Below are 20,514 nucleotides of genomic sequence, written 5' to 3' on the forward strand. Positions count from 1 at the left end.
CTACAGGCTTGAATGTGGATGATAGAAACATTTATCTCTTTTTGCTGAGAAAATTCCCAGTATCTATAAACAGCGACTGTCTCTGACATGAACTGAGTGGCCTGCTCTTTGATTCCCTCCCCCTGAGTGGGAAGCAGCCTTACCAGGCCACAGAGGAAGACAATGCGGCCACTCCTGATGAGACCTGATAGACTAGCATCAGAAGGAAGGAGAGGAAGACCTCCTCTATCAGTGGACTTGGGGAGGGGCATGCGTAGAGAAGGGAGAGGGAGGGTGGAATTGGGAGGAGAGCAAGGAGGGAGCTACAGGGGGATACAAAGTGAATAAAGTGCAGTTAATAAAAATTAAAATAAAAAATTCCCAGGATAAGAACATATCATAATCTCCAATAGGCAAATTTAACATCATATCTAAGGTTAGAGCGGGGTCTTATGTTTCCTGAGCATTTGCCATTACACACCAGCACAGATGCTTCCAAAAGATGCAGGTCTGGAAACTCGTGCCTTCACATCCCACGTGGAAACAGGCAGAAAGGGTACTCTGAGCACAATTTCTCCTCTGATAGCTTATGAAAACGTCTCCATTCTGTTATTTTGGGACTTTTTAATAGACCACATCAAGCAAGATTTTCAAATCACCATGGCACAGAATTTAATACACTCACCCACAACGGTGACAAAGGATGTGGTTGACTCTTCTACTACATTGCTTGGCGATTCCAGAAGTATTTGCTTTGAGACTTTGTTACCTGAAAGAAAATACCCATGCAAACAGTGCGAAGACTTCCCTCTACCAGTCACAGTAGCAGGTTTTTTAAAACAACTGTATTAGGAAGAACAGGTCATTAGTTTTGCTTGTTGGAGGAAATAAATTTGTGAATTGGGGCCAGTGAGATGGCTCAGAGGGTATAATGGTTCAGAGGGCATAATGGCATGAGCTACCAAGGCTGGAGATGTTGAGTTCCATCCCTGAGACCCAACGGTAGAAGGAGAGAAGCAGCTCCTGCAAGCTGTCCTTTGACTTCCAACCCCCCTCAGTGGTGTGTACATGTACACTCAAAAACACGAACACATGCAGACACATATGCACGCACACACACATAAATGAATGTAATAAAAGTTTTAAAAAATAAGCTGAGGATTTGAGCTAGTTTAGAATATCAATACATTCTGAAAACAATGCATACTTTGTCTGAGACAGTGCTCTCGATTTTCTATCGATTCAGCACTTAAACTCTGTGTGGAAAAATGGAAGATACAAGACTCAGAGCTCATAGAAGGAATGTTCAAAGACCGAGCAAACATTAAAATCAGGTTACCATTAACGAGCTAAAACAATACTCAGGATGGCCACAAATCAGGTAACTGAAGGCCAGCAACGAATCTACAGACTATTTCAGGCCAAGATTATAAAAGCAAGCACTATGTTAGAGTTATACGAACAAAATCCAAGTTTTGCATTGATCAAGACTGTGAGACAATCATAGGAACAAAAACCCCAAAATATACAAGATCAAGAAAATAGGCAGTAGTAGAATAATCTCATTAGACAAACAAATAAACAAAAACATTTTGTTTGCTAAAAATTATACAAGGAAGATAAAACATGAAATGAAGTAAGACCCCCAAGAGGAATTTAAAATGCATCCACATGGCTTGTGGGTTCGTAGCTTGTGTCTTGTGTGTAGGCTGAGAAAGGAAATCTGCTGTGCTTCAGATTTCTCTAAGACCAAGAGATCACTGGGAGAGCCCTCTTACCTTTTGGGCAGATAAGGAAACTCTGGGTTGTTTCTTTTTCAATACCTTCAGGCTGTTAGAGACAAAATCAAGAACAAAGTCATAAACTGGATTATTTTTCCATGGAGGAAAAGAGACCAAACATCAGTTCCCTAAGGCATGGCTGGCTCAGGAGCGTTCCTGGGAGCCATTTGTTGTTCCTGTCTCTCCTAGGTGGAATTCTCTGTACACCACCAACACCCCTGAGGCCCTCGGCTCCCATCGGTTGTACAAGGATAACCCCATTTCCTTGAGTGGTATTTTCAACTGTTGTTGATTTTTTTTAATTGGAGTCTAACAGGAGCTTCTCAGAAGCTTAGAGCAAGATAAGGATCTTTCTCTTGGACCTCAGGATGAGTTAAGATGGTGGTGGGGGTGATTACAGGCTGCTTCATGTCATGAAGACAGTCAGGAAATCACAAAGCATGTGTCAAGGCAATTCATCTTCCTTTCTGAGGCACTGTTTGTTGCTTGGGTTTGGCGACACTGAGAATAGAACCCAGGTCTTTGCATAAAGTAGGCAAGTACCTACCCACTGAGCCACATACCCAGCCATGGCTGAGGTATTGATTAAAGAAAGGATGTATGTATAATAGTGTAATTGGTTCAAAGCGGAAAGTTTGTCAAAAGCAACTTCAGTCAATCAAGCATTTTCAAGAAGAGTGCCCTCGTTTATCTCCTAGGCATTGCTTCCCATCAGGAAGAACTTGGTATTTCACACATACATACCTCTACCAGTAAGCCTTTGACTACCGTGTCTTTCCAGCTGCCATCATGCTGCTCACTGGCATCATTTGGGCAGGCCGTACTCGATTTGGATGTAGCCACTATAGTAATATTCACTTTACCTGGAAGATATTGGCAAGCATACGATACAAAAATAGTGACTCTTTTCCAATGGGAGAGACTTTGGGTCCATCAATCGTGTCTTGAATGGGATGAACCAAAATTTACTCCCACTCTAAAGTTTAGATCAAACTACCTGCTTCTCCTGCTTGGAGAAAAGGCAGTATGTTCTGTTCTGCTTGTTTCAGGATTTCCTGTAGTAAGCTATGCATTTACTAAGTTAGAATCTATGCATTTACTGTTAGACTGTTAAGAAAGATAACAATCTATGAGCCTGGACTATCACCTTGATAGTGTTTACAAAATGACATTGGACAATATAGCATCAGAAAGCTGGGATTCCCTTCATTTTTTCCCCTTTGAGATAGGGTGTCACCATGTAGGCCTGGCTGTCCTGAAACTCACTCTGTAGACCAAACCTAGAATTTACAGAGATCTGCTTCCCTCTTCCTCCTGAGGGTTGGGACCAAAGGTGTGCATCACCATTCCTGGAAATAACAAGAGCTTCTAATGTTTCCTAGGATCAAAAAGAATACCAACACACCTGGTAATAACTGGGGCTTCTAATGTTTTCTAAGATCTAAAAAAAAAAAAAAAAAAAAAAAGTAAAACTTGATAGAGCTCAAGGGCTACTAGACATAAACTGAGTGCTTGCAAGAAATTTGTTGATTTTAACTTCTGTGCTATCACAGTATGTAATCAAAACTGATATCCTGTATCTTAGATCTTTGTTTTAGAACTTGGAGGGCTGGTAAAGCTTATTAGCAAGGCTTAGCATCACCTGTATGGTGTAGACCCAACCAATGTATTGTTCCTGTTTCTTTGTTGTGAGTTTTGCTGATTTCTTTCTTTGCTTTGCAAAGCCTTTGAGCATCACAAAAACACAGCAGCAAGTGCAGTATTCTGACTTACTTTCCAGAGTGAGCCATTGGAAGATCTGACACTTCATAAAAATTAAGAAAGCTTAAGTGTAATAGAAAAATGATCTGAGGTGAATCAATAATCAATCACAGCTGAAGTTAAAATACAATCTTATATTCTTTACTGACATAATAATGCAACAAGTACAAGATGTGACATAAAACTGATGATTGTGGCAGAGGAAAACCAATTTGTAAAAGTGGCATTTTTTTGTTGATGTTAGATGAAGCAGCAAATGCAAGGATCAGTGCATCATTAAAGAAATTTATGGTCTTTATTTGAGATGTGATGTGCTTTTTTAGTAATAACATTACATTGGTGCCGTGACCTGGGAAGGGCTCCCCTAGCTTTGCTAGTGTCCATTTCGGACTCCTGTAATCTACTGGGACGGTTTCAACTGATTTTCTCTGTTCTATAACAAAGAACTTCACTGCTCTCCCTCCTGTGCACCTGGTCCCGCAGCGGCCTGTGCACTCCTGCCTGCACGGCGACCCACAGTGAGGTCCCACCCCAGCCAGCGCAGAGACTCAACGCAAAAATCAACTTTGCAAAACTTGGTGAGGAATTTCTAAAAAAACCCAGCAAAGTTACAAAACTTTTAAATTTCCCGAGGGATCCCCAGCTGGCACCATGTTTATCGTGGGAGGAAGTGGGCACAACTCTAGCTTAACGTGGCACAGTGCCATCTTTGGTTCTGGCAAACAGGCCCCACCTCCCACGGGCCCTGCCATCTTGCCATGTGCTCCCCTTCTCCCACCAAGCTGGGTTCTACTCCTGCTACTATGGCGCCTGCCAGCTGCCTGCTCCAGTCTTGCTATGCGCTTCCCCCCAACCACCAATCTTTCCTTTTGCTTCTAGCCTCCTTTCACTTTTAGCACCGTGCTTTCTTCTAGGAGGCTGTTTCCAAGCTTGAAAAAAATCTTTTCTCCCTGATTTCACACTTTACTCTTATATTTTAAATTCCTTATCTAATGCTTTATATAATCTTCTCATTGGGTTTGCATTTATAAATCTTAATCATGATTAACTGTTTATCTTATCTTTTAGATGTGGCCACAACAACGAGCCTCATTTCAAGTTGGCATAGATTTTTTATAAGAATTCAAAGTTACATTTTACTATCTTATGATTCAACCCTGCTTCAAAATAAATTTTATATAATAATAAAATTTCAAAGTTATAAATATCTATTCAAATTAAGTTGGTTTAAAATATAAGATTGTTAATGTCTCCTACTATGTGTTGCTCAAATATAATTTTAAAATTGCCTTATACTGTTCTGCTCAGGGGTTCACTATTACGTACAAGTTGTTTACCAATATTCTAAATTAAGATCTATTAATTTTAGAGGTATTTATTTATGTTAAAACTGGGTCAATTTGCTATGTCTCTGCTATCAAAAGTTAAAATATGCTTGGTTAATTTTAAAATTGGTTTATACTGTTCTGCTAAATTGTTGGTTTCAAACTTATAGCTCAAGGGTTCATTATGTACAAGTTGTTTTCCAATATACTAAATTAAGATCTATTAATTTTAAAAAATATATTTATATTAAAACTGGGTCAATTTACTGTATCTATGCTATCAAAAGGTTAATATAAGCTTGGTCTTGTTCTTTTAAAAATGTAGTCCCCACTTCTTGCACATGGTTCCTTCTCCCTCCCTCCCTCCCTCCCTCCCTCTCTCTCTCTCTCTTTCTCTCTCATGTCTCAGTCTCTCATGGGAAGACCTAGCGCCAGGCGAACTGTGGTGCCCTGGCTGTGCTCCACTGGGCACCTGTGCCCCGGTCTCTGGCCAAAAGCTGATGAAATATTGGACCAGGTAGGACCTTTCTCACTCGAGTCACACTTTGCCATTTGGACGCCTTTGGAAGGTCCCTGACTTCTCTGCCCCCAATGGTAGAGTCCCAGATTCCTGTCCCTCCAGATAGGATGTCCTCTGGAGAATGTTAAGTTTCTACACCAAGTGCCAGCTGGCACCAGGGCCTCGAAGTTTACATGCTTCTGTAACCAAACCTCACCTCAATGACAGATCGAAAACAAAGCCTTCTTTAAATATTGCCAGTGATTGGGTAAGTAAAGGTCCCCCCAGGTAGACAGAGGTTTCCATGTTCAAGTCTCATCGATCCAAAACTTCTACTTCTGTTTGCTTTCCCAAAAGTTTTCAATGTATACCTACAGGATTTTCTCCATAACCTACTCATCTTTATCTTTTGCCTATATATGTCTTTCAGTGTCCTGCCAGACACAAATGTTTCCTATAGCCACAACAGCGACAAAGCAGCTACAGGTGTTCAACTCTGACCTCACAGACTTCCAACAAGCTGCAGGTGTTCAACTCTGACATCACGGACTTTCAACAAGCTGCAGGTGTTCAACTCTGACCTTACAGACTTTCAACAAGCTGGACCTGCACCTTCCCTCCCAGCCATGGATGCTCTTTGCAGACCCTGGAAAGGGTCAAAACAGCCTATTCTTCCTGGACTTGGCCAACATTTCAGCCTTTTGACCTCCCTACAGTGCCCCCAGTGTCAGCAGGAAGTAGCCAGAAGAGAATCTACACCTGTTATTCACTTGTTAACAAAAGGCTGAAGTGGTGTGCTTCAGGAATAGAACAAGCAGCTCCACGTTCTCCCAGCGTTCCCCAGTCTCTACCTGCTGCCTTGCATGGCTGGAAACTCTCTCTGTTGACAACCCTCTACCCTAAATTTTCCAGGGCAGAGGCTTCCCTTACTCTTGACCTTGCAATCTGACCATTTTGTTGCTATAATTCTTCTCTCTCTCAACCCCTTGCATGACAACCAAGAGCTGCTTCCAACGAGCCTAAATTTATATACTTTAACTTCCCTTATAAAAAGCAGACCAAGCTCCCCATATTTAATTATAGAAAAAGGGAGGAATGTTAGTATTTTGGAACACAACCTGCTCCTGGGTTACCCAGCAACTTATGATGTCATCATGTGTTGCCAGCCAGGTGGCCACACCTGGAAGGCGTGGTTACCTTGCCCCTTAAAGTGCCAACCCTGACACATGGTCTCTCTGTTACTCCTTCTATCTTACACTCTCTCTGTCTCTGTCTCTCTCATGCTCTCCCACTCTCTTGGGGTGCCCCTTCCCTTTTCTCTCTCTCTCTTCATGTCCTGCTCCCCCCTTCCTCCATACCCTCCTAATAAGCCTCTTGCAGAGAATATCGGTTGACCCGCCTCATGCTTCTTATAACTAACCATGTGTGGACTGGATACATCACACAGACTAGCATTTGTGCCATGCTTTGATCTTATACTTTTAATGTGAACGAATGGAGTTGTGCTCCACAGAATATTATCAATAAAGACCTAGAGGGCTGGAGAGAGGGCTCAGTGTTTGTGTGCACTTGCTACTCCTGTAGAAGAGCTGGGTTTGGTTCTCAGCACTCAGATCATGTAACTCACAACCATCTATAATTCAGGTTGTAATGAAACACCCTCTTCTGGATTCCCTAGGGGCCTGCGTGCATGTGGCACACATACATACATGCAGAAATATATAACAACATCCTTTAAAATAAAGAAATTACATTTTAAGATTTCTGAATATAGAGAAATGAACAAAGGAAATTAAATATATGATGCTGAAGAAAATCATGTTAAAAAAATCTAGGGAAAACAGAGGTTGATCAAATGTGCTGAATCCATGAGAGATCAGCACTCATACAGCTGCTTACCCAGTGTCTTTGGGGTGATGGTCCAGACATATGTTTTCCATCCTCCAGCCTCCAGGACATCACTGTCATTGCCACTCGGGCTGTTGATGCTTGCTTCATAGTGCTCAGATGCTTCTAACTGAACAGAAATCTAAAAACAGAATAATGGCCACAAGGTAGTACTTTAGACTCTCTTCTCCCTCTCTCTCCTTTGCCTGAAATTCTACAATTTATTTCACAATAGTTTCTTCGATGTCCTTGAAGAAGCTGGCACTTGTCATTGGAAGAAGATTCTATTTTAACTTAGCAAAATAAAAAAAATACGCCCAAGGATTCATTCCCAAGGTCACAAAATAGTAGGATGTGCATCATCACAAAATCTCATTTTCACTAAAATTTCACGTCATTGTTGTGACTTAAAACAATTATTTCTGGAGCTGCAGAGTTCACTCAGCAGTTAAGAGCACTTGCTGCTTTTGCAGAGGACCCGGATTCAGTTCCCAGCACCCACATGGCAGCTTGCAATAGTCCATAACTGAAATTCAAGGGATCTGCTCTGCTTTTCTGACCTCTGTGGGCACCAGAAATGCACACTTTGCATGTGAACACATGTAGGCAAAGCAATAATACACAGAAAACAAAATAAAAAATTTAAATAATCATTTCTAAAGATTCTAGAGAGAAATGACTTCCTTATGGTGGGAATTTTCATTTGGTAATGGAGAGACTATGGTGATATTTAATGAAAAATAAATAACTAATTTAGCTTTGCTGGATTTCTGTTCCCAGGACAAATGGGGTGGCTTACCTCCACACACGTAGTCAGGTAACTGAAGACAGTGACAACCAGGTCGCTCTGCTCATTTCGAACAACTGAGGCAGGAAAGGTTGCATCGACGAAGAAGGGCAGGTAGGTCACCACAGATGCTTTAGGTGAAATGCCAAATCCAGCATGGCCGTTCACACAGAAGGCCCTGGCCTCCCATTGAGTTATAGTGTCAGGGACAAGGAAGGAGACGTTTGCTGAACCTGAGGAGCTGAGAAGCCAGGCTGTTAGTGACATGGGTCCTCTCAGTAAGGACCCCAGAAGATGCACAGCACACAGATGCAGTGATTGAAGGTTTGCAAAATGGCTTCTGGTGTCTGGGTAAGGGTTAGAAACATAGCCTTCATCTGATGTCTGTAGAACTGAACTTAGAAATGCCGTGTTCCTATAAAGATCTTATTTTTAAAAATTGGGCATACCGTGTATCTACCTGCATAAAATTTATAGGCATGAAGTTCTTGGTGGAAAAGTATAGCTTTACTGAAACAAACTCGCAAATGAACCATCAAACATGTGATTAGAAAGTACAAATGGATGACTGTTTTTGTTTTTTTTTAAACAAACATCTTCCTACTTTATTGGCCAGGAATAAAAGTTAACAAATAAAATGAAGAAAACAAAATACAACTCACTCTACACGGATGAGGTCCCAGATCCATGTTTTGGGGAAGTGTGTTCTTACTGTCTCTCTGATGGCTTGTTCTGCATGGTTGATGATGTCTCTGGCATCACGAGCTAAAATGAGAGAGAGAGATACAAAGAAATGTCCTCTGTAGAAAGAGCAAAAGTATGTGCTGTGCTTTAATACCACATGCCTGGGTGAGCTGTGTGTGTGTGTGTGTGTGTGTGTGTGTGTGTGAGTATCTATGCATGCGTGACATGTGACCACCCACAGGGGTACCAGTGGAGGCCACAGGTTGATTTCAGGTGTCTTCCTCACTTGCTTTTCCATCTTGATTTTTATCAGCCGGGTCTCACTGGACCTGCACCTCGGCCTGTCAGCTAGACCAGCTGAGCAATAATCTCTGGAAACTACCTGTGTCTGAGCTGAAGTGTTAGGGTGACAGGCGTGCCCAGCATTGAGGCAGGTGCTAGGAATCAAACTCAGGTCCTCATGGCTGCACAGCAAGCAGCTTACCTGCTGAGTCATCTTCCAGTCCCTCTAGTTGTGCCCCTAACTAGATGAGGCCTAGTACAGAAATTTGCTCCTAGGGCTTACTACTGATAAATTCAAATCTCAACCCAGGCATCAAAATTTCAAGTTTCTAGGTTTGTTTAAACGATATAAAACACCAACAACAACAACAGATCACCTACATCCAAATCCAGATAAATGAAATCTCCTCACTGGTTCTTGTCTGACATGCCAGGACAGCCCAGCTTAGCTGACTGGCATTATTTTTGCTGACGCTGTAATGTTTGGAATTTCCAGAATGCTTTCCCTTACAGCAGTGGCCTGTGGGCTGCATGTCACATATCTGCCTAATCAGTGTTTCTAGGTCAAAAGAGTAACTACTGGGCTGGTCGTGGTGGGGAATGCTTCCAAACCCCAGTGTTTGAGAGGGGGAGTCAGGATGATCAGATGTTCAAGGCCATCCTTGACTACATAAAACATCTGAGGCCAGCCTGGGCTACTTGAGACCCTTTCTCATTGCAAGCAACAAACATCATTGAGTTGCATGGCACCAGGTCTAGTTGCTGCCGACAGTGTCCTTTATAGCTCCTACATATATCCTTTATAGTCTTCATATCTATTTTGGGGCCAGCCTGGGCTACAGAGTAAGACCCTGTCTTAAGAAACAAACAAAAATTTAAAAGGATAAAGAAAGGCAGAAAAAGAAACTAAAACCTTAACTTCCTATTAGAAGCTAATTCTTCTTTATAGCCAAAATAATTCCAGCCTGTTTTGTTGAACTGTAGAAATTCTAGCTAGTTCTTGCTCCAAAGCATCATAAATCATCTATAAGCTCTTTTTTTTTTGCCTGATTTTTATTTCGTATACACCCAATGCAAAGATTTCTACTGAACATCACTCCAACAGGAAGTCCTAGGTTACACACAGGCGGAACCACCTCCGGAGCCGTACATCATCCGTTCGCTTGGGAGAGGGAATGGTCTCAGCTGAGGCAGGTTTCCCTGGGTAGAACACACTTCTGGTTTCCGGTAGTGGAGATTGGTAAAGGGTTTTAGACCCATGTCCTTTCAGAGAAAGACACAAAAAGTTATACATTCCTTTCCTGAGAAAACTATGAAAAGTCTACAGCCAGATTAAACAGACAGTAAATATACATATTTTCTCTGTTAGCCGGGATTCAGGACCACAGAAATCAAGTCTCCTTAATTTGACTTACAGAAAAAAAATTACAGTGTAGAAGAAAACCAATAATTATGATTTATTACTGTTATGCTAATATGTCCTGTTTTTTCCATTTATCCTTAAGAAAAAACAATAAATCAGCACCATTAGTTGATACAGTGCACTCGCATTGAACAGCAGAACTTAGACTTGAACTAAAGCCTGTCTAATTCAGTGTCCTTTTCCTCATCCGCTGTGATTCTGATCATAAAGATCCTTGCATGATTCCTGGGCATATGTGGCTGGCAGCCTCCATTATGCGGAATACAGACTTCAATACATCTTCTTGGTATAATTACTGAAGCATAAGATATACTGCAAGAAACTGAAAACTGTCTCATTAATTAAGATCTGGGGTCCCCTTATTCTAGCCATAGATCTTCTTTTCAACAAAAGGAAAAAAGTCCAAGAGGACTGACATCTCTTTCTTTGAGAGTACTCAGGCAGCATAGAATAGAAAGAATCTACAGTGAAAGAGACATAGATGCCGTTTACACTAAAGCTTCAGGAGGACAGAATTTACTGACTCATCTGCGATCTTACCCAGAGAAGAGTAGAGACGTCTCCATCCCAAACATTGCTTGAAGGTGTATAATACAGTCCTTTGTAGAACAAATCCTTCTGAGGAATGCATGGCTCTGCTCTACCATCATCCAGGTTGAGATCACCGTAGTCATAGCCATGTTGTGGGATGTTTGGGAACAGGTTGTATATCTGGGAGTTGAAGACATGGTCTGTGGTGATTTTAAGCACTCCTTGCATAAGTATAAGACTGGAAAATTTTGTGTCACAACCATTTATCCCTGAGTCAACCTTCTAAAAATGCAAATGAGGAGACCGATATTGTTTTATGTAGTCAATGTTATTTGAGAACTTTCTGTCTGAGAGTGCGGGATTTGGGACAGCAAATAAAAAAAGGTCATGGAGAACTCTTGGTTGTGCCAAAGCCTAGTGCACAGAAAACTGCCTGAAGTTACAAAAGTTGAGTTCCCAGACGTGGGGGATGACAGCTGTCTAAATCTAACTATGAAAAAATTAAAACCTTCCAGATAAAATATAGCATCAAGCAATGAACAAGTGACCAAAGTACTTCACGTACTCTTAGGAAACTGTTCTTCTGGAGCTCTGTACTATGTGCAATGAATATATGCCAATCAAATCGTGAGCAAGGAGTGAGGACAATACATTAACCACTAAGAGGGACAATGAATCTTCCTGTAACCATTTAGTTGTTGGTATAATTGTGGACATCATGTACTAAAAGACTGCAAAAAAAAAAAAAACAAAACAAAACAAAACAAAATGAGGGTATGTAAAACTGAAGGAAATTTCAAGAAACTCCATGCTAAAGAAAGAACAACATGAAGAAATTAGAAGAAACACATATCAAATTAATTCCATAAAAAATACTCCAACCTCACATAATTAACTAACAGAGAAAAGCATTCCTCAAATGTTTTCAGAATAAAGAGAATATTCACAAATTGACATACAAGGTATTTAAAAAGATCATGAAGCAGAAATTCCACAAAGAAAGTATAAAAATGAGCAAAACCAAAGAAGAAATAGTTGAGAATTGCTGGAGTTGATCTGGAGCTACTGTGTGTTCAAATATTGTTTGCTTGCTCCCAAGATCTTTACTGTTTTGCAAGCAGATTCTCACATGTCCAAAATAAAGTTGTGTGAGCCTTGCCTCCCAAATTATCCAAGAATGGCTAATAACATTGCCTACAGCCTGAGCTGGGCAGAAGAGAGGCAGGTGAAACTAAGGTTTGCAGGCTTTTGGGTCACAGAAGGACCACAAGGAGGAGGTGGAGGATGGAGATTGGGAGGAGGCAGGAGGTCGCCATCGGATACCCAGGAGCTCATGGCCAAGAGCAGCTTGCTTTGAGGACTGGCCGGATGAAGCACAAGCAGCCCAAATGGAACATGTGCAAGGATTTGGGATAAGACGCAGACAAGGTATTTTATCCTCCCAGCCCTGGTGCTTTAAGACTTATTATAAATCTAACAAGTTTCTGTGTGTTTTATTTGGAAAATAGCTGGTTTTTGAGTAACTGCTGCCGTAATAATTCCCTGTGTTAATTAATATATACAGAATAAGTAATTCCTTTTACAGAGAACGAATTCAGAGAAATTAAATCTAAGGGTCCCAAGGGGGGGGGGTTGGGGAAGAAATGACTGACAGAAACCATCCATTGTTTGTCTGCTTTTGTGCTTTTGAGGCAGGGTCTCCTGGCTTTGAACTCCTGATTTTCCTGTGTGTGCCTCTCAAGAGAAGAGATTACAGATGTGCATCAGCACACTCAGATGTAAAAGAGATTACAGATGTACTCCTAGCACACCCAGCTTATAGAAAAGAAATAGAAAACGAAAGAAACAAGTAAGAAAGAATTAAAGAATGTCACAAGCAAACGTGAGAGCATGTGAAAAAAGAACTAACATGTGACTGGAATTTTCCAAGAAAGAGAAGAAGTAAAAAAGGCTTAATTCTTAAGTTATAATTCAGACTAAGCTTTAGCTTTTCCTCACACAATAAATCCTAAGCGATCTTAGTAAATTTTTTAGTTTAAATATAAAGAAGGCAAAAGCCCCCAGACAAAAAGATCATATAACCTACCACAGAAAATAAGCTAGTCTGACAGTAAATTCCCTTTAAAAAATATTCATAGTGAGGGATGGAGGAGCAGGGTTTTCAAGAAGCCTAAAGAAAAGTATAAGCTCTATATTTAATAGCCACATGACCTGTCTTTCATGTATCAAGGCATTGTTCTTCACTTTTTAAAAGTTTTGGATAATTTTGTTTTGTTTGGTTTTTGAGATAGGTCTCATGTAGCTGAGGTTGGCCCTCAACTCCTGATGCTCCTGCCTCCACTTCCAAGTGTTGAAATCACAAGCATTTACCATCACACCTAGTTTCTATGTCAAATCTTTAGAAAAATAATTCTGAGTATGGAAATGTCTTGGGATTCATGCGCCCTCCTGAGGAAGAAAGCAGAGAATATGCTTTATGTACTCAAAAGATTACTTGGAAGCGAGCATGGCTCAGGGAGCAATAGAGACACCAAGTGTAAGCATGCATGTCCTCTCAAGGAAGGAAAGATGATGGAAAGGAAAAAAAGCAGGAAACTGTCTGCTGGTCACTGGCAGCAGTCGCTGGAATGACTGGCTGGGTTTCAGGATTAAACAAGAAAAAGGTAAAGACATAATATTCTTGAGAAAGTCTCTCCAATGAAGTTTCCAAAGCTAGATGTAAGGGCTTGTGCCTTTAATCTCAGCACTCAGAAGCAGAGGCAGAGGCAGGTGGTTCCCTGTGAGTCTGAGGACAGCCTGGTCTAGGTACCCAGATTTAGGGCATTCAGGGCTACACAGTGAGACTCTCTCTTTCATATAGCTCAGATTCATCTCTCTCACACACACAGAGATAGATTTAGTCAGATTCAATATGACATACACACTCACATATATACAAACATACAGTCAGATTTCATAGCTATAAAGTAAGCTGATAACAAAATTGACATCATCTTAACATACATAAATATTTCAGAAACCCATATCTGAGCACAGCAATACATCGGAGCATGTCAAAGATAGAAATATCACTGACTCTGAAGAAGTATAGCCTGAAAAGACAGAGTAGTCCAGGATAAATGGTCTTTTAGATATAATTATAAGAAGTACCAGTATGTGATTTTTTTTTTGCATAAAAGAATAACTGTAAACAGAAGAAAACAGGAGTTTCTGAAAAAAGAAAAAAAAGAACTGAAGCAAGCAACACACAGTGGAACCTGCAGGAGAGTCTGAAGGATCAGGGGAAGGAATGAAGCTCAGTGAGGAAGACCGTGGTTTGCATGAACAAGTCCTGGTTCCAATTCCATCACAGCAAACAACAGGCAATGATATCAAAGTAAAATGCTTAGACATCTAACCCAAACAACTGCATTAATGGAAGCAAAAAAGGGCAACAACAAAGATATGAAGAATAATGTGGCAGAACATCAAAACCAAACAAAGCTCCGTGAAAACCACTTTATATTTAGATGGTAATAGCAAAAAGTGGGTAAGCCAGTAACTCAAATGAACAAACAAACAAATAAAGTGTAACCTAAAGCGGACATGATTGTTGATACATACAACATGGTTCTTAACTCATAAAGACTTCCTTGCTTTTCATCAAAGGACTTGGAAATCTACATAAAAGTCTTAACCTAGAGGCTGGGAGAGGTGGCTCAATGGTTAGGCACATTGGCTAACCATTCTTCCTGAGAATCTGGGCTTGATTCTGGGCATGCAATGTGCAGACAAAACGTTCATACGCATAAAATAATAACACGTTTTTATCTTAATCTATTGAGAAATATAGCAAAGCTGGCACCAATCAAGAGACAGTTCTTAAATGAGCCAGCTTTTATAAAACTAACACAGAAAGCTGTTAAGAGACTGTCATTCACAGGTCACCAGGAGCTCATGTTCCTCTGTTTCTACCAAGGTAAGAACAAGGCAAGGATGCTACTGCCCCCACAGTGTAATTCTGTGCTGGAATCATGCAAGCAGAAAAACAGAGGCATGGAATAAAATATAATTCAGTTCACAAAGGAATTGAGTAAATTAGCAAAATGTAAATCATTATGCAAAACAGCTGCCAGGTACATTAATAGCAATAGAATAAGTGCTGGAAGAAAAATCTTATTTACAACAGCAACAGATTAATTATGGCACACTTGTGAATAAACAAAGAACTCACAGAAGAAAGCCACCTAAAATTTAATTGATAAGTGACAGAAAAAATATACTTGGGAAAAATAAAAAGTCATTTTAAAATTCTTAATTAGAGTAGTCCCCCATTATGGGGAAGTTATTTTGTAAATTCCATGTGATCACACTAAAAATACCAGTTTGTTTTCATTCCTCAAGCTAGAGAAGATAAAGTTGATACTAAAAATCAACTAGACTAGCACGGGCACCCTGGAGGTGAGATTCGCAGAGCTACCTTGGCAAAAGAGTTGATTCCTACCAAAGATTAATCTTTATCATTAAAACTGTGAGACTGACATAGGAAAAGAAAACCAGTGGACTAGAATGTAAAACTGAGAAATAAGCATAATAAACAGAAATGGAATCCAGGATAAGTGTCTCATGTCACCTGAGCAGAGACAACATGTCAACTGGATATGTTTTCTTAAAAATGATGAACTAGTCCAATTACCTAAAATATACCTAGACAATTGTTTAGACAGATTTGCAGCACGGGAAAAATTCTCATGTTGTATGCTAGTGACTCAAAGTCCAGCATACTTCCATTGACAGCCAAGTTGAGCGATTTGCCATAGGGTATCAATTTGCTCTTGCACGAGGTCAATCCTCTGATTGAACACCATCAAGCCTCGACAGTGACTAAAGAGCTTATTGATTTGACTTCATCAACAAAATATTAAAATAGATTAATTTAAAAAAATGATGAACTAGACAAATATGTCATACTCAGTGGATCAGTGCTCCTTGGGGGGAAAAAAATCAGTTTTCAAGGCTTGGAACAAAAAATGTAAATGTAATGTCCTGGGTCATCCTGGCCCAGGAAATTAATTGATGCGGAGAACATAATCAGACATTGTCAAAGGGCATAGGGACCAACTGAAATAAACAAACAATCAAACAGTCTCAGTATGGTTTTAAAATATCGCATTATTTTAGAGTTCTTGAACTGCCATAATTATCTGTAGAGTGCAAAGCAGCCAGGAAACTCCCGCAGTTAACAACCGGAGCTGATTAGCGAGGAAGGAGCACAGAAGCAAAGGCCCGGTGCTTTTAACATGCCCCGTCCTAAGGGAAAGCATCCTGTGCAGGGCAGGGAAAGCAGCCACACAGCCTGGGGGCCCTGAGGAACAGGGTCTTACTTACTCTGTCGGGCGACAGTTCTTGTTCCGGTTTCAGTAGAAGGACACTTCTGTCCACGGCTCGAAGGGCACAGAAGGAGTCGGGGGCTGCTTGAAGATGCAGACTGGCAGTAGAGCCAGGTCTTGCCTGCTCCTTTGAGAACTCTATGCTGACCTGGAGGAGAGAAAGGAGAGCAATGAGGGTAGGGATGACTGTCCACGAAGAGGGTTTGAATAAACCCTGTCTCTTCGAAACAAATCCCGACAGATTTCCCTACATAACATTTTCCCTGCCCATTCTCAGTTCCCTGTGGGAACATCTCCTTTCACTCTCCCGCTGCTCTCTCTAACTTCCCACAATCAGGTGTCTGCAAGATGACTCTCATTCTTGAGTAACTGAACTGTTAGTTCACTGACTAACGATTCTGAGGGGACCAAACAGGGACGGGGCTGGAGAGACGGCTCAGTGGGTAAGAGTGCTTGCTACCAAGCCTGACAGCTTGAGGACAGTCCCCGGAACCCATGTGGTGCGAGGATAGAACAGAATGGAGTCCTGCAAGCTGTTCCCTGGCTTCCTGCACTCACCTCATGGGCACCCATGCATGTGCATGTGTGCACATACTTACACACTAAATCAAGAGGTTAATGGGAAAATGGACTTTAGAAAGGAGGTAGCCGGAAGCAAAACACCCACCCTGATGACAGGAGAAACATCACCTTGTTTTTAAAGCACTTGTCAGTCTGGAGCTTGACATTATCTGCAATGATTTCCCCACCGGGGTGGAGGGTGTAGACAAACAGGTTGGCCATTGGCGCCAGATCAGCACTGATGTGGAGTGGGAAAGAGAAGTTTCCGTTCCAGGCTGTGGAAACAGGCAATTCACAGATGACATGGTGCTGACTCTGACTTGTATCTCTGGGTTTGCTTAGATGAAAGAGAAGGGCTTGTGGATAGAAAAAGTAAGCTGGACCTTGTTCAAATGCAAATAACCAAAGGGAACTTAAGCAGAGATGAAGACAATATTACAATTGCACTGCTTTAGACATCACTTTCTATAATGTGCTCGATTCACTGACAGTAATGGTACCAGATAATTTTGACAATGACCCTACAGTCACCTTGGGAGAGAAAACTTCACTTGGGGAATTGCCTCCATCTGACTGGCCTGTCTATAAGGGCCTGTCTATGAGGGCCTTTTCTTGACTAATGATTGACATGGGAAGGTCCAGCCCACTGTGGGTTGTGACACTCCTGGACAGCAGAACTTAGGAAGTATAAGAAAGCAGGCCGGGCAAGCCACTCAGAGCAAGTCAGTGAGCCATGTTCCTCCGTGGCTTCTGCTCCTGTGTCTGCCTCCAGGTTCCTGCCTTGGGTTCCCGATCCAACTTCCCTCCATGATGGACGGATAACTGAAGTAAAAGTGAAATAAGCCCTTTCTTCCCATGTTGGCCAGTGCTTATCACCTCAACAGAAAGCTAAGTAGACAATAACAGAAAGGTAGCAATTGCCTTTGTTAATCTACTCAGTATGTTACCTCAAGCCATGCTATCTACTACCCTTCAGCTGCTTGCGGAATCAAGTGCTCATCTTAACTTGCAGAAAGTACAGAGAGAAGGTACATATTTCAAAGCAAGTGCATCATATCCACCTTGGATTGTGACTTCGTGCTGTCCGCTGAGGAAGATGCTTCTTCTCACCATCACCTGTGCCCAGCAAAGAAGATGCAGGGTGAGTATTGCAGCTCACATCATGTCATGTCATCATGGGCTGATCTAGTGACCATTCTTTCTTTTAACGAGGTAGCTTCCAGATGCAGATATTAAAAGGGAACTTCACACATGTTGGGCCAGAGCAGAGAAAACACCAGAAACCCTGGGAAGCCATCTAACACACGTGCAGTGTGGCAGCCTCACCCCATTGTCTACCCATGTGCCTCTGCCCATGCTGTGACGTGGAATGCCCCAAAGATGACCAGATGACGCAATATGCGTGGAACTCTTTAACAGTGCCTTGGGCCTACTGCCTTTTCTAGTTGGTGAGTCAAACTGATTCCACTAATGAACACCAGAGCGTCTGAACAGTGTGTCCAAGATGGACACAGGTGCTTGAGGACTAGGGTGTGTGGGGGAGGTGGAAGTAGGAATGTCTTAATTTCCAAGTCTGTTTCCATTTGATGAGAAGGAACGAGAGCAGCTTCCTTTGCTGCGTATCATTTTGTTCTTTCCGAGTTACATACCGGAACACATGGTCATATTTGGTGTGAAGTTTAACGAAATGGTCGAAGAAGCAAGTGTTTCAGTCTTAGGGAAATTCAGATTGCCTGGGATCGTTCTGCAAGCTTTCTCCCGTGCTCTTAAGGAAGCCAGGAGTATCCAGCAGCAATGGGAGGAGATGGAGGTCGCTCAGATTGACAAGGCCTGACAAATGACACCATGTAAAAACTGTGCCGTGCTGATTGGACAGATCCACCAACTGAGACTTACCAAATAGAAGAACGTCACGTCTGAGCCATCCTTGTAGGCCTCAGGGTTTAGGGAGTAAAGTACTGAAATCAACTTCTCTTGATTACACGGAAGCTGCTTTGGCTCGGAAATGATCTTCAGGAAGCTGCTGGATTCGGAGTAAAAGCGTGAGACTGAGAAGTAGGCATCCAAAGTTGAAGAGGCCAACATGCCGGAATGATGGCAGCTCTTAGGTCGGACATATACGGCCTGACATGACAGAAGCAAAGGAAAGGCTTTAGAATAATAACCTCCAAAAGCAGGGGAGACTACAGAATGCAAGGCTTGCCATATCTCCAGAGCAGGGAGGAACTTAGCTCATAGCTATTACTGGGAAAGCTGGTGAGATGGCTCAGCAGGCAAAGGAACTTGCCACTGAGCCTGACCACCCAGGTTTTATTCTCAGGACCATTGTGGTGGAAGGAGAGAGCTGACTCCTACAAAGTGAGATGGTAACACCATTATCTCTTTATTATATATATAAAAAATGACCATGGTTATGTGACTGTTTAATTGGATGAACAGTGAATTATTACGTTGTATTTTTTTTTTTTTTTTACTTTGTGTGTGACAGAGATGGGAGGATGGAGGAAGTGATTGGCTATGTATCTCAGTGTGGCCTGCAACTCAAGATGCTCCCATCTCAGTATCTTGAGTGCAAGGATTACAGGCCACCACCACGCTTTGGCTTCTTATTTCAGGTACAGTCAAAGAATCAGATTTACATTCTGTATCCTTCACCTGCACCCAAGCCATGGCAAAGTGTTTAACTGCAAACTATTGTGGAAGTTTCAGAAGGGAAATCTCACAGCATCTCCCTGTCTGTGCAGAGAAGGATGTAAAGGGAAAAGCCAGATTTTCTCACACGCCACTTCTGATCACCCTCTGCACTCTGCTCACGCCGAGTACTGAATGGACAAGCAAGTTGCAGAAAATATGCTACCAGCTGAGAGCCTTCTCATGCTCCATGTCCCTAGCACTGGGGCCTCTGTGAGATTCTTGACAGTCTCCACCGGCCCTCAAATGTCTTACTTTCATGCTGAGCTGTGGATCGAATATCTCTGCGGTGTCAATGGAAAATGTAGCTTCCCCGTTCTCATCGGTGGTATAATTTCCAAGAGGTTTGCCATTGAGCTCCAGTTGCAAGAGCTTGCTCACCATTGGTGTGTTATTGGGGCCAGAAAGCCTAAGCTGTGCAAAAGCAGAAATGTTAATATTCTTATGACACAGAACTTCACATTTCTACAGGGAAGTTTCAAGTCATGGGAGTGATCACTTAACAGACATGTCAGTGGATAGAAATATTCATACTACTAATTGTGCACATGTGTTTACATATGAAACAGAAGATGCTAATCATTTTATACAGTGCTTTCTTTTAACCTAGAACTTTCCAAGCATGTCAGAATAATAATATTAAAAATGGATTGTAAACCTAGGAAAGAGTGCTTAGAAATTTCAAGGCCTAATCTGTGAACAGAGAAAACCAAAGAAGCCCGTCTTAACAGTACCAGTCAAACATACAGTTCCCATATAAGCGATCCCATTCCTGTAGAAAGGGTCCATGATCTCAAAGAGCAGTCTTTCAATCATTTGTCTGTTCTCAATAATATTCAATATCCTTTCTTGTATAACTGTAAGAGATGATGAAGCATAGCATTAGGAAGAAATAAATCATCTGAACAAACCTCCTCAGAGGGGGATATGTATCTTAGTGGTAGAATGCATCCT

General features: G+C 41.6%; 1 protein-coding gene across 1 annotated transcript in view; it reads right to left on the bottom strand.

Annotated features, from left to right (window-relative positions):
* Positions 1-20,012, bottom strand: part of LOC110564842 (ovostatin homolog) — a 33,497-nt gene extending 13,485 nt beyond the window's left edge. The window contains exons 1-13 of the mRNA XM_021662364.2: positions 19,816-20,012; positions 18,766-18,993; positions 17,931-17,985; positions 16,999-17,144; positions 16,307-16,456; positions 10,949-11,119; positions 10,110-10,248; positions 8,682-8,784; positions 8,032-8,260; positions 7,245-7,374; positions 2,505-2,623; positions 1,758-1,809; positions 665-748 (exon numbers count right to left, since the gene is read on the bottom strand). Coding sequence (XP_021518039.2) covers positions 665-748; positions 1,758-1,809; positions 2,505-2,623; positions 7,245-7,374; positions 8,032-8,260; positions 8,682-8,784; positions 10,110-10,248; positions 10,949-11,119; positions 16,307-16,456; positions 16,999-17,144; positions 17,931-17,985; positions 18,766-18,993; positions 19,816-19,944 — 1,735 coding nt within the window. The 5' untranslated portion in view covers positions 19,945-20,012. The remainder of the gene's footprint in view (positions 1-664; positions 749-1,757; positions 1,810-2,504; positions 2,624-7,244; positions 7,375-8,031; positions 8,261-8,681; positions 8,785-10,109; positions 10,249-10,948; positions 11,120-16,306; positions 16,457-16,998; positions 17,145-17,930; positions 17,986-18,765; positions 18,994-19,815) is intronic.
* Between the last annotated feature and the right edge of the window lie 502 nt (positions 20,013-20,514).

This window comes from Meriones unguiculatus, chromosome 5, assembly GCF_030254825.1.
Source record: "Meriones unguiculatus strain TT.TT164.6M chromosome 5, Bangor_MerUng_6.1, whole genome shotgun sequence".
In the NCBI taxonomy this organism is placed as follows: Eukaryota; Metazoa; Chordata; class Mammalia; order Rodentia; family Muridae; genus Meriones; species Meriones unguiculatus.